Source organism: Cottoperca gobio, chromosome 4 (genome assembly GCF_900634415.1).
Source record: "Cottoperca gobio chromosome 4, fCotGob3.1, whole genome shotgun sequence".
In the NCBI taxonomy this organism is placed as follows: Eukaryota; Metazoa; Chordata; class Actinopteri; order Perciformes; family Bovichtidae; genus Cottoperca; species Cottoperca gobio.
This window is the reverse complement of record NC_041358.1, coordinates 14,200,383-14,214,231: the sequence shown is the minus strand read 5'-3', so window position 1 is coordinate 14,214,231 and position 13,849 is coordinate 14,200,383. Positions and strand designations below refer to the sequence as shown.

Below are 13,849 nucleotides of genomic sequence, written 5' to 3'. Positions count from 1 at the left end.
GGCCAAACAGTTCAAATGTTGGTTTCATCAGCCCAGATATGCGTTTCTCCCAGTCTGAGAGTCCTTTAAGTGCCACTCTGCTATAAAGCACAGATTGGGGTAAGTGTTGCAGTGATGTTTGTCCTGCTGGAAGTTTCTTCCATCGCCATACAGGATCTCTAGAGATCAACCAGATCTGTGCATCAACACAATCCTGTCTCTGACGGCAGTTCCTTCAACCTCATGGCTTCATTTCTGTTCTGATATGCCTGGTCAGCTGTGAGACCATATAGAGACAGGTGTGTGCCCAATCAATTGAATTGACCACAGGTGCGACTCCAATCAAGGTAGAAGAACATCTCAAAGATGATCAAGAGACATGGGAAGCACCTGAGCTACATGTCATGGTCTGCATACTTGTCAATGTGACATTAAGTTTTTATTTTTAATAAAATTAAAACAATTCTAAAATCCTGTTTTTTTGTGTAGTTGAGGGATGAAGGCTGTAACATAACATAATGTGAAACAAGTAAAAGGTGTACAGTATAAGTCCTTTCTTAAAGCAAACTTAAGAATCATCAGCTCCTAAATGTTGCCATACGGAGGCAAAGGTGAGCACTCACCTTCTTAGACACGTTTAGAGTAGACGGTACAAAATATTATTGTAATACGATAGCTGAAGCAAAATACATGAATCAAAACAGGTTAGTTTTAGCCCATTATTATTATTATTATAATTTGCATTTGATTCAAACATTTGACAGGATGTTGCAGCACTTTTCTTTCTTTCATGAGTTGTGCAAACAACAATATTATTCTTGTTTGCAATAACTTTACAAGCATCTTCATACTCTGAATTGTGGTACTAAATTCTCCTTAAGATTTCTTTGATTGTATGTCGTCTCCCAGCTTTTTGTGTAATGTATGAAAAATTACAATTAGAATTTTGATGGAAAAACATCACTGAGTAAAATGCAAGAATTAAAAAGAAAATAAAAGAACAATATGGCAGATGTAGAGTAATCTTTGTCTGCGATTGGCCATTTCAGGGGATACAGGTGATTAATCACATGATCATAAGATCTCACTTCTAAATCGGCTCTTTTCTTGCGTGTTATTCTTATAAGTTTGATCAATTCGGGCCCATATGTGACATGCTCAATAACAGATCAAGGCTGTGTTATGCAGTAGTGCTGCAGACATACATAATGCTCAATTTCAGTGTATATTCATTTATTACATTTTTATTACAAAATGGATACAATAAGTACAGTATGGCAATACATTATGAGGAAAAAAAACCTATGTACAAGTCATAAAAATAAAATACATCTTGATATCAACTATTGGATGGAGCAGTATATGGCACATGGATGATGTAATCAGTGTAATGATTAGATAGGGTTTCTTTTTGATGCACTTGTGTGTGTGTTTGGCCGCTACCTGAGGATGTAGAATAATGTGACAGTCCAGTTTTTTTATTGCCAAAATGTGCACCGTATCTGAAGTCACATTTCCACTTTGGTGATTGATGACACAAGGGCTAAACAAAGGAGGGAACTGCCCATTTTTCTCGTTCAAGCACTTCCCAATAAGTTAACAATAGGTAGATGTAAATAAAAGGCTAGCTAAGATCTCTTGAATAGGGTTGAAGCCTACTTTGCTTCGGCTTTGAGGAGCAAAATCTTGTTGATTTTATAAATAAATCTGAAGGGGCAGGGGAAAATAACAGGGCAAAATATCAAACATTTCACTGAAAAAGTCCTGACAGACTGAGGTGAGGATTCCCGGGAGCCAACAAATAGCCAGTTTCATCCAAGCCACCTGTTAACCTCCAGTGGCTGGTATTGTATCCACATGCACTCACTGGCCTCTCTCACACTGAGAGAGTCTTTTTTCAGTTTGTTTACTGATGTGGCTGCTTTTTCCAAAAACCACAACCACTCACTCATCTAGGACACAATGCATCACCGCGCCTTTGTCTGGCTTCATTTAAAGTGCTCTCAGTAGGGGTAGGCAGAGACGGCGATATAGACGATGAAGGTCGTCTGGTACTCGATGCCTCCGTCTGTGCTGTAGGAGAGGGCGCGGACCTTCATGCGGTACGTGTGGGGCTCTCGTAGCGCCTGTGTGGTGAACAGCACTCCCTTCAGGTTCTCGTCTCGCAGGGCAAAAGGTAACGTGACGTCCTCATCCACCACGAGGAAGGTCGTCCTGGGGTGCATCACTCCGTCCTGTGTGTAGGCCACCAGCCTGATGAGGTCCTGGTTGGCTGCGATGCCAAAGGGAAGAGACAGCAGCTTGTACTCCAGAGCGTAAGGGCTCAGTGCACACTCCAGGTCATTTGGTGGGCAGTTCTTCAGGCAAAACCTGGACATAGACAGCAGATTTCAGTTTAGTATACTAAAGCAGAACCATAATACAAAAGGTCTAAGACAGATAGATGGAGTACTGTATTATTTAAAGGGTCTATCTAGGGTTTATAATATTTATTAATCTATTACACGACTTGAATGTTGAATACTCAATTCTGATTGGTCAATTAGGACATTCTACAGACGCATTTCTGATCATAGACTCTGTAGGAGATAATAAATACATATTTAGATTAATATATCTGATTTCTTTAGTACGTAGCCGTGTAATAGGAAGGATAATGTACAGCGAGCAGATTACTATTGCGAAGTGAATCCCGACGTGAATGACCTGCTCGCTGTACATTATCTCTTGGTTTATTTTTTACAAATTATATATAAAACAAGCTAACTTAAATATTCTTTGGCACAGTCCACATGTACAACACATAATACTTAGATAGACCTGGCTGTGAACTGTTTTCAATAGAACTATTTCAGTAGCAATGAGCACATTTTTCCATTCACCACTAGATGCCTCAAAACCTTTGCAAATAAAACCGAAACTATCTGCATGATATGTGATACTGAATGGCTACGTAGAGAAATAGTTTTTGATAAACTGATCCGTTAAAGTTCAAACAATCCCAAAATAAAAACTCTTCCAATACTTTTAAATCCCCCTATTATTATATATATTGAACAGATATTTTATCTTGTGGTCACGTTTGATCTCATTAATGGGTTAATCCTAATTGAGTGTTTTTTTGTGAAGGTTTACCCTGTGGCTGGATCCCTCTGGTAGTTTGGTGGACAGGGTGTGTCAATACATTGGTAGCTTCCTCTCATGTTAAAGCACATCTGGTTCGCTCCACACTGGATGTTCTGCTCCAGGCACTCGTCTACATCTGTAGAAACAGTAGATTATCGTCATTACAGTATATGCTTTAAAACAATGAAATGATGGTGATGGAAGGAAACAGGAAGTAACTGGCGTTTCTCACCTTGACACGTCTTGCCATTGGTCATGAGGCGGTAACCAGCGGGACAGAGACACCTGTGGCTCCCTGGTGTGTTCATACACTCATGCTGACAGGCATCCCTCACCTCACACTCATTGATGTCTGTTGGTGTCACACACATACGCAAACACACAAACAGCCACAGAGTGATGAGAGCGAAAATCAGAGAACATAAATGACGTATTAAGACACATTTTAAAGCTCACAGTCCCAAATTCACAGCAAACCCACAAGCAGCAAAGCAGAGAGTTTCTCTCAGAACAACTTTCATCCTCTCCCTCATCTCAACCCTGCCTGTCCTCCATTGTTACCTAAGCAGGAGCCACCCCTGGACTCAAACCCCTGCTGACAAGCGAGGAAGCCCTGCTGTGAGGAATGTGCAGGAGACTCTCTGCGGCTCCGGCTCCTGTCACGCCCCCTTGAGGTGGCTGCGGAGGAGTGGTAGCTCTGAGAGGCCAAGTTGTGGTACAGTCGCTGTTGAGAGTTGCGCTCAGGAGAGGATTGGGATGTTCGGTAGCCGAATGAGTAACTTTCATAGCTGGGCAGACGCTCCAGACCAGCACAGGATTTGCCATCCCCCAGCAGGTGGCGCCCCGGCGGGCAGGTGCACTTGAAGCTGCCAGGCGAGTTGATGCACTGGTGGGCACAGGGCTGTGGCAGCCGCTCACACTCATTTATGTCTGCCCTCAGCACAAAGAAAGACCAGCAGCAGGAAAAGACCAGAGGACAGAGTGATAGAAAAGAAGGAGAAAAGGGTGCAAAAAGAATACAGAAGTAACGGAAAAGGTGATATTTAGAGGGATGAAAAGAACAAATGAGGTGGTGCGGGCCATGAAAATAGAGGAGGGAGATGAGAATGAGGGGGGAAAAAAGGGTATATGTCAATTACCCCACTGTACACCCACCCAACAATACATTTTCATGTCCCTAAGACAGAAATGTATTGAGACTATAAATACATTTGTGTAATTTGAATGAGAGACTGAGATAATCTCATCTCATATAAAAAAAAAGCTTTGAAGAGAATAACTTCAAATTCTATTTTGAATCTAGTTAATGTTTAATCTGAGGAATTGATATCAAATATAATTCACATTTGATATCAGGTACGACATACAATTCATGCCAGATGAATATTTCACAGACACACAGACAATGTACACGTACAATGTTAATGATGTCACGAGGGAAACAGTGAATGTGTGCCATTACAAAGCACAACTCCAGGAAATAGCCAGATCCAAACATAAAAGAAAGACAGTTTGAAAATCGGAAGAGAGTGAAAGGAAACAGAGTGACAGACAGAGCTGAGTCTTGGTGCTGGTCTTTTTATGGTTGATGTGTCAAAGAAGGAGACATTTATTTTCAGTTTCCCTTCCTCTGTAGTCCTTTTCTACACTTTCTCTAACTCCTGTCTGACAGTGTAGGTAAGTAGATGTAGCTTCAACGTAGAGTTTTAGAGGACCTGATACCATGCATCAAATCTTTGCAGGGGATTTAATGTTATGAGTTAGTCAGCGGTTTTAATTGCAGCATTTTAGAGATGTAAGCAAGCACTGGCAGAGTATAATGTCCGAGCTACGTTGAAGATGACAGCAGAGTTATTTTAGATTTTCAACAGGAGTGAGTCACTGACACAAAGACAGAAGTGTGCTGGCAGAAGCGAGCAAGCTGATGGGAAGTGTAAGGGAAGCTCAGCGCAAAAATGTCTCACAATCTTTCATTGCTTAACATGCTGTATTCCTTGGCAAATATCCTCAGCAAAGCAGAATTACACACTAGCAAGTAGGAGTATCACCTGCCTGATCAGTGCACATGAAGCCCTTTGAATGTCAAAAAATATCAGCTTTATGTTTTGTTATTCTTATGAGAGACATAAAGGATGTACATACCGAGACAGGGCCGCCCCACTCCCTGGGACCTGTAGCCACGTGGACAGGTGCAGTGGTAGCTGCCTCTGCTATTCTCACAGATCTGATTGTATCTGCATTGATGAGTGCCATCTCTGCACTCATCGATGTCTACAGCACAAAGGATACAGAAGTCAATCATCATCTAAACATACATCTCTCCCAGTTTGTACTTTATTAAAATAATGTACTTCAGTGAATGCTCTCTGGTTTAACAAGGAATACTGTACGTTTGTGAATTCTCACCTACACATGTCCCATTGCCACCTTTAGTCATACCATTGGGGCACAGGTCAATACAGGTGTAACCACCGCGTGTGTTTTTACACTGCTGATCTGATCGACAAACCCTCTGTCTGCACTCATTTATATCTGAGGTGATCAGAGAGAGGAAAGAAGGGGTTAAAGTTTCTTCAAGGCAATTATGTGACAGCATTGTTTCAAGCAAGTACATGTCTCACCTATACAGCGTCGGTTCCTGAGTTGAAAAGCCCGGCTTGCAGGCGCATCTGTAGCTACCGATCGTGTTCAAACAGTGTTGATTGCACGGATTGGACTCCTGGCACTCGTTCACATCTGAGCAACAAAGAAGATTCTTGTCAAACGTTGTATATTTGCAACACTCACAACAAAAGCTCAGTTGATTTATTAAGCTTGATGTACCCGTGCAGCTGAGACCATCAGCTGTTCTCCTAAAGCCGCGCCCACAGCGCATGACGCATCGGTAAGAGCCGATAGTGTTCTCACAGTCCTGTCCATCATGGCACACGTTCCCACCCAGTGAACACTCGTCAATGTCTACGAGAATAAAGGGGATTATTTAAACAATGACCTGTGTATAATAATAATAATGATGAGAGCACTGATTCAGAAGTGAGTTGTATACCCTGACAGGTCCTGCCGTCAGCTGAGATGGTGAGGCCTCGTGGACAAGAGCAGTAGTAGGTGCCCATGGCGTTGTGGCAGTCATGAGAACAGGGGTTCCTGACCTCACACTCGTTCTCATCTGCAGCACATCAATTATACATAAACAACAATATCGCAACTAGGGCTGCAACTAGCGGATATTTTCATAGTTGATTAATCTGTTTTTTGCTCGATTAATCAATTAGTTGCTTGACCTTTAAAATATCAGAAAATGATGAACAAACTGATGAATTAATTATCAAAATAGTTAACGATTAATTTAATAATTGACAACTAATCGATTAATCTTTGCAGCTCTTATCACAACACTGAGAACAGATTTAAGCATGCAATGAGAAAGTTCTGCTCGTTGTTTGGATAGGACGTTAAATTATTTACAATGTGCTTTTAGTTCTAGTATAATATTAAAGCAACTTTTTAATAGACTTTAAAGTTAACATATCACTGTTATTAAGTAGATATTAACTGATTATCACTAGGAGTTAGGAACAGCATACTGTGTTGTGATAAACATTACCTGCACAGTAGGGCCCATCTGACACCAAAGTGAATCCCTGAGGACACTGGTTACTGCGATCTCCTGGAGTCATGTAAACATTTCATCATTACATTTAGATGACAGTAGAGACAAAAACATGCAGGGGAAAAAAGAAAGATCAGATGTAAAGGGTTGACTGGACTAAGCAGACATGGGGGAAATACAGAGCGTAATATAAAGTTATACATTTTTCTTCTACATTCAGTCCTTTTACAGACCAGCATTCTCACCCTTGGCGATACTAGCTTGGATGCTATACTCCAACATCTCCTCCAGAGGGTGGTAGTGAGCGCTGATGGCTGTGGCGTGCAGTGTCTCTACGAGGTAAGGCATCTTGCCTTTGGACAAGTTGTAAGAGATGGTGTGGTTCCAGGAGTACGGCACACTCTCCCTGTCGATGCTGAACATGCGGGTGGACTGAGCGTACAGCTGGCCCGGGCCTGTCTGGATGTAATCCTCGGTGTAGTCCTGAGTCGAACGAAGTGTACATGTGAGGCTGCTTTAAAGTAGTTTGATATTTTACAGCTAAGAACCACACAATATGACATCGTTTATAAAAAGGGTCTGCAGTGATGTAATGGACATTTGTAGAAAAAATTGAGTTGAAAATACAGTTTGTTGTAACTAAGTAATACAAATACCTACCAATAAAACACAAAGTCTTATAATCTGCATAGCTTATTTATTTACCTTGATGCTGATGTCAGCATGTGAGGGCAGCTGGAGGATGTGTCCGTTCACTACGATGTCCAGTAACAACGTTCCATCTGAGTCCATGCCTCTGGCAATGTGGGTCATCCTCAGGATCTCACCTACCAAGATTACACCACAGACGTGTTCAGTACAGGTTTCACTCTACGAACATTATTCACATCCAAAACCATAAATAGTCAATTGTAGAAATAATACAAACACACCAAAACCCTTTTCGTTCTTACCTGTGGCAAACTCCACCTGTGTCTCTCGCCTGAAGATGCTTCCTGTTAGGGTGTAGCCGTTGACCGCTTGTCCTACTTCCTGTGCAGTGGTCCAGTAGATAGGGTTCAGGATTGAGATGAGCTTTCTCATTGCAGGACCTTGAAATTAAAAAGGCAGAGAAGAACATATTTTTATTTATTATGAGATTTATTGAGAAAGTTCAAGTGAGCAATTTTGGTGCACTAGTTGTATAGAGGCAGGTATTATTGGAAAAAAAGTAGAAGATTCAAACATATAAAAATGTTGGAAAACCGACCTAATGTCCTTGGTACATTAGTAATAGTGGCCTTGATGATTCTGCCGCCAGACTTGTTGTCTGTGATGGTGGCGTTGAGGATGGCGATGCCAAACTCAATATCGTTTATGTTCCCTATAATGCTCCCTCGTGCCTTCTGGGGTCCACCTGACAAAAAGAGAAAGTATTTAATCTTTGTGTGCTGCACTAATCTGCACACATATCCAATATATACTTACAAAAATAGCTTACCTGGACAGGCCAGACTGTTACACCTGGACAGCTGAGAGGAGTCTCCTGGACACGGCCGACCACCGTTGCTAGAAGACGGACTGTTACAGAGACGGTCACGTGTCTTCTCTCCGCCCCCACAGGAAGCAGAGCATTCTCCCCACGGCTGCCATGAGCCCCAGTTACCATCAACTGCAATGATATACCCCCAAAAACAATAAGTTTACACATTAACATACAAATCATCTTTTTGGGATACATTTAAAACGATTTGATACACTTTGTATCCATGAGGTTTTGTTTTTAATTGAGTAAATAAATAAAGGTACATTCCACATATGTGTCCCGTATCCTGGAACACACAGAAAAGAAGATACTGCCATCATTTCTTCTTTTTCTGTCTTGTTCTATGTTACTCACCCTAAACATTTGGTGAATTCAATGTGAAATGCAGAAACAGGTTAGTTCTTTTTATTTAGGGCATTGTTTTTTTCAAGAGCATTTTGTGCACACAAAGGAGCCTCTCTACCTTCAGCCTTTTTGACCCCTAACATGGTCTTAAACATGCTGACTCACCGGGACAGTTGGCTGTGCTGCATCTCTGAATCTGTGAATCTGCACCAGCACATGCTCTCCCACCATTGGCTGGTCTGGGGTTGTCACATGTCCTGTAGCGCCTCATCTGACCTCCGTTACATGTCTTGCTGCAGCTGCCCCAGCTACTCCATGGACCCCAGTTACCGCTGACTGAGAGAAAAAAGACAAAATGTCAAAGACAGAAAAGGAAAAGAGATGAGCCAAAAGTTACTGGGAAGAAACAAGACATTTTTACAGATAAAAAAGTGAATATGGCTCACTCGGGCAGGGGTCGCTGTTACAGAAGTCAATGTGCACATCGTTGCCCTCACACTGCCTGCCACCATGCTGAGGGGCGGGGCTGGCACATAGGCGTGTCCTCTGTCTGGTCCCGCCTCCACATGAAACACTGCAGGCTCCCCAGCTCACCCAGGACGACCACTTCCCATCCACTGGAGGGCAAGTAAAGAAGAAGCAGAAGCATCAGTCACTTTCACATCAACCACTGGGGAACAGACATAAGCATATTGTCTAAAATCTCTTTTAATATGATGTTATCATAAAGTTAATTCCTTGAGCACTCACCAGGACAAGTTTTCTCCTTGCAAAATTGTGTTTGGGTGTCTGTGCCCTCACACCGCGGCCCATCAAATGTTGGAGGAGGATTGTTGCACAGGCGGATTCTGGACTGCATACCCTTACCGCAGGTCTCACTGCATGGGCTCCATGGTAGCCAAGAGCCCCAGTTACCCGCCACTGCAGGAGTGTAAGTAAGTTAGTAAAGTTGTAAGAGTGTAAACAGACAGTCATTATATACATACTGGTCTATATTGTGATGTTAAGGCCCAGTGGTAGAAAGTAAGTACATTTCCTCAAGTAATAATAATACATTTTATTTATAGAGCGCTTTTAAAAGGTACTCAAAGACGTTGGAAGTACTTAAGTGTCATTTTGAGGTACTTGTACTTAAGTATTTCCATTGGATGCCATTATATACTTCTACTCCAATACATCTCTGACAGGAATATTGTACTTTTACAATTACATTTATTTGACAGCTATAGTTACAGGTTACTTCAATGATAATAATTTGACAAAAAATATATATATTATCATACATCTTAGAAAATAAAATGTGTTGATTTCACTTAAACTGCACGATTTGTTATATTTAGCTCCAACATTAAAAGCTACATAGACAAGAATCAGTAATAATAATCCAGTTATATAATATATAATAATATAACACTCACAGGACCAATTTTTGTGCCTTAAAAGTAGTTTCACTTTTGTGAATTATATTCATGTACTTTTACATAAACAAGGACTATTTTTACACTGTGGTATTTCAACTTGTACTTGAGTAATTGTAACTGAGTAACTGATTGGACCCAAAAATCAATTGAGATAAGCATTGAATTTCTTTTTTAAATCATGTGACATTTTTAGATGACAAGTGTATGAGACATCCACTTAAGATTAAACAAGCATTCCGGCTAGTTGTACCTCTTCATACCACCTATTCATACATCTTACAGCCACATTGACAGAAAAGGTATTTGGTCACACACCTGGACAAGGTCTGACACTGCACATGATGACCTCCACTGCCTTCCCCTCACAAGGCCTTCCTCTATGCTGAGCTGGAGGCTTACTGCAGGTCCGGACCCTGGTTCTGTTGCCCTGCCCACAGGTACGAGAGCACTCCTCCCAGAGAGACCACTCTGACCAGTTACCATCCACTGTGGAGGGACAAAAAGGTACAGCCTTTGTTACCACATGTGCCATTTGCACACAGCCTCCTTTACAAGTACTGAGGATGAGTCCTCTGGTGTATTTAAAGCACTCTCACCTGGACAGGGCTTTCCCTGACAACTACGTGTCTCTGAGTCTGATTCTGCGCAGTGGCGCCCTCCATTAGCAGGCAGAGGATTGTTGCACTGTCTCAGCCTCTTCTGGGACCCGACACCACAGGACACACTGCAAGGACCCCACTCTGCCCACTCTGAGTAGCCCCCATGAACTGGAAAATGCACGTTAACACAACATGTCTTTAGCTATTTGGTCGATTTATTTTTTTGCTTTTACTTCACTTTCACTGAGGAGGATTAAGAAGAGGATGAACTGTACTGAACTTTATTCTTTTATTGTTTACAATTTATAGAATAGAATAATCTGACTCATAGACATTATATGTTGTTGTTCATCGTTGTATTGTTTCTACATATACTTTTTTATATATTTATCTTCTTTCACCCATGTATGCATGTATGGACCTTGTTTGGACATTATAACTAAATGTTTATATTTACTCTCATTCAGCTATGCTGTCCTTTTTATTTTTTTCATTTGTGTTCTCATACCTGGCCAATAATGTTGTTTTTGATTATTTTTTAAATGGAAGTTGACTCAAAAATAGGGTGCAATGAAAAAAATCGCCACAATGTCATCATCTCACCTCGCACAGTGAGAGTGACCCTGACTAGCACTGATCCCAGCAGGTTTCTGGCCACACATTCATATTCAGATGTGTCTTCCTTCTGGGCACTGCTGATCCTGAGGGAACTGTTGGACAGGGGGGAGAAGCGGTCGTTGCCCAGCAGGGGGCGCCCCTGGCGGGACCACTCTATCATGGGGGTAGGCTCACCCTCCGCCTGACAGTTGAGCACAACTGTGGTGCCAGCATCCACCACTGTCTCCACTGGCTCCACTATTATGCTTGGTGCACCTAGAAGGAGGGCAGATCCAAGTGATCAAACCTTTAAAAGGGGAATTCCACTGATTTCACACAATCCACATCAAAATGAACCCCTGATGATGTCACTGTTTAAGGTGCAATATCAAATCACTGGAGCAATTTTTTAGGTTATAACAACTTTCAAATGTTATTTATTGAATGTAAGTTTTTATGCTAAATAGGACGGACACAGTTAAGACAGGCACTTACTCTGCAAAGTAAGTGTGACACTCCTTTCTACAACCCCAGCATCATTTGTTGCCACACACATGTAGTTGCCTGCATCTTCACCCTGTATACCAATTTAAAACAAAGTTAATTATCATAAGACGTTAACAAGTAATTATCAAAGTCTATGTATATGTTAAATATAAAATACTTCCTACTTAAAAAGATATAAAGATAAAAAGTATTTATGTGATACCTGAGTAGAGCACTCAGAACTTTTAATCAACATTACGTACAGACTATTAATCATAAGAGTTCTCAGTCTCTTGTGTTTTCCTACCACTGTTCCATATATGGCAAGAGAGCCGTTGTCCAGCTGACGAATGCGATTGCTGATCTGGATGTTTATTCCACTTTTGCTCCAGCGGATGGTGGGCAGAGGATCTCCCCGGACCTCACAGTTAAGGATTGCATTACCGCCCAGAGGTTCAATACGGTTGGAATGAAGGTCCCCATCAATGATAGGAGGCTCTGGAGATCATTTGAAATTATGGACACATCACCTGATAAGACTGCGTTCTGAGTTACATGGTAACACTTAACATTACTTAGCATTTATGAGCAGCATACAAACATTTAAGACATGGCCTATAACACACTATAATGTAGTTGTACACTGCTATAAGGACATTTCTAAGTGGTAATGTACAATATTTGTCTCTTATAAAGACATATTTTATATTATTACAGCTGTATTTTACTATATTGTCATTAATTATCTGTGTATTCACCAGTATCAACCTATGGAGGAGTTATAGTTGTTAAATAATACATTAATATACATTATTATTATTATTATTATTGTTGCTTACAACTACAGTAAAATGTGTTATAAAACATTTATAAAATGTTTATACAGTATACTGATTATAAATGCACAATAAAGGGACTTAAAGTAGTGTTACCAGCTGCATTAGTGAAATTAAGTTGAGTGAAATAGTTTCAAGGCAGTGGTTGTGGTTTTACCTTTGACATAGACAAAGCCCAGAGACTTGATGGTCCCTACGTCGTTTTCAGCCACGCAGGTGTAGGTGCCAGAGTCATCTTTGCTTACTCGCTCTATCACCAGCTCACTGTGGCCGTTCATGTTGTCGTAATGAACTAAAGCATTAATAAAAGGCAGTAAAAGACAATGACAGAAAAACACTCAAGTACATTATATCTCATACAGCTACATAAAAATGGCGTTGCTCTGATGGATCTTGGGTTATATTTGATTCTTCAGTTCAGATGTAAAACATTTTCCTAATCGATGGGGACCTTGCTAAATACCTGGGATGATGTTGTTGTTGAAGACCCATGTGATTTTGGGCAGGGGGGTGCCACTGACTCCACAGTCCAGAAGAAGGCGCTCTCCCTTGTTGAGGGCCACATCTCCGAGCAGCTCAGTGAAGACGGGGAGAGTGTGAACAGACAAGGTAGTTGTGCCGACTGTCCTGTCCGACTGCATTTGTGGCAACACATGTATAACTGCCTGCATCGTCAGGCTAGTACAGAGGGAGGGGAGATGAGGAGAGATCTTTTTGATGCAAGACAAGCCACTTAACGCAACTAAGGTAAATTTAATACAAGCCATGTTCACTTTCTAGCAATCTACAGACATAAACAAACAAAAAGATCATGTGTTGATGTTTTTCTTACCTGAGCTGATGTCTATTACTAGCTCTCCAGAGGGAAGGATTGTGTACTCCCCTGCGCCTTCCCTGAGGGGATTATCGTCCTTCTCCCAGGACAGGCTCGGCTGAGGCACCCCCTCTGCCACACACACCAGCTGAGCCTGACTGTTTTCCACCACTTCTACTTCCAGCTCTCCACCACGAATGGAAGGTGGGACTGAAAAGGAAGTCATTGTCAGATTGATGTTAAAACAATAGTGTGGTTATGGTTTTATAAAACATACAATCATAGAGAGGAGCGGGAGCCATTACAGCCCTGTACACTATATTTTGCATTTTGAGGCAAATTGGCTGGATCACTTTATGGCACAAAAGGAAAAATGCAGATCACCAAAAATGGCTTTGTTCTTCTAGCTTCCTCACAAGATGGTGTAACTAGTAAAGTGCTGATGGAAACATTTAAACAAATTCCCTCAATAGCAGTAGTACAATTGCAACAGCTACATCTTTGCAATGCG

At 41.4% G+C, this 13,849-nt stretch overlaps 1 protein-coding gene across 1 annotated transcript in view; it reads right to left on the bottom strand.

Annotated features, from left to right (window-relative positions):
- Window positions 1-1,195: 1,195 nt before the first annotated feature.
- The window catches only part of hmcn1 (hemicentin 1), an 85,206-nt gene continuing 72,552 nt past the window's right edge, over window positions 1,196-13,849 (bottom strand). Inside the window, 28 exon segments of the mRNA XM_029430034.1 lie at window positions 1,196-2,349; window positions 3,115-3,241; window positions 3,338-3,457; window positions 3,667-4,035; window positions 5,248-5,376; window positions 5,512-5,637; window positions 5,727-5,754; window positions 5,756-5,841; window positions 5,929-6,063; window positions 6,152-6,271; window positions 6,710-6,772; window positions 6,961-7,198; window positions 7,421-7,542; window positions 7,669-7,806; window positions 7,965-8,111; window positions 8,196-8,366; window positions 8,751-8,921; window positions 9,032-9,202; window positions 9,336-9,506; window positions 10,322-10,492; window positions 10,603-10,773; window positions 11,209-11,478; window positions 11,698-11,779; window positions 11,996-12,186; window positions 12,682-12,816; window positions 12,988-13,141; window positions 13,143-13,203; window positions 13,359-13,548. Coding sequence (XP_029285894.1) covers window positions 1,983-2,349; window positions 3,115-3,241; window positions 3,338-3,457; window positions 3,667-4,035; window positions 5,248-5,376; window positions 5,512-5,637; window positions 5,727-5,754; window positions 5,756-5,841; window positions 5,929-6,063; window positions 6,152-6,271; window positions 6,710-6,772; window positions 6,961-7,198; window positions 7,421-7,542; window positions 7,669-7,806; window positions 7,965-8,111; window positions 8,196-8,366; window positions 8,751-8,921; window positions 9,032-9,202; window positions 9,336-9,506; window positions 10,322-10,492; window positions 10,603-10,773; window positions 11,209-11,478; window positions 11,698-11,779; window positions 11,996-12,186; window positions 12,682-12,816; window positions 12,988-13,141; window positions 13,143-13,203; window positions 13,359-13,548 — 4,424 coding nt within the window. The 3' untranslated portion in view covers window positions 1,196-1,982.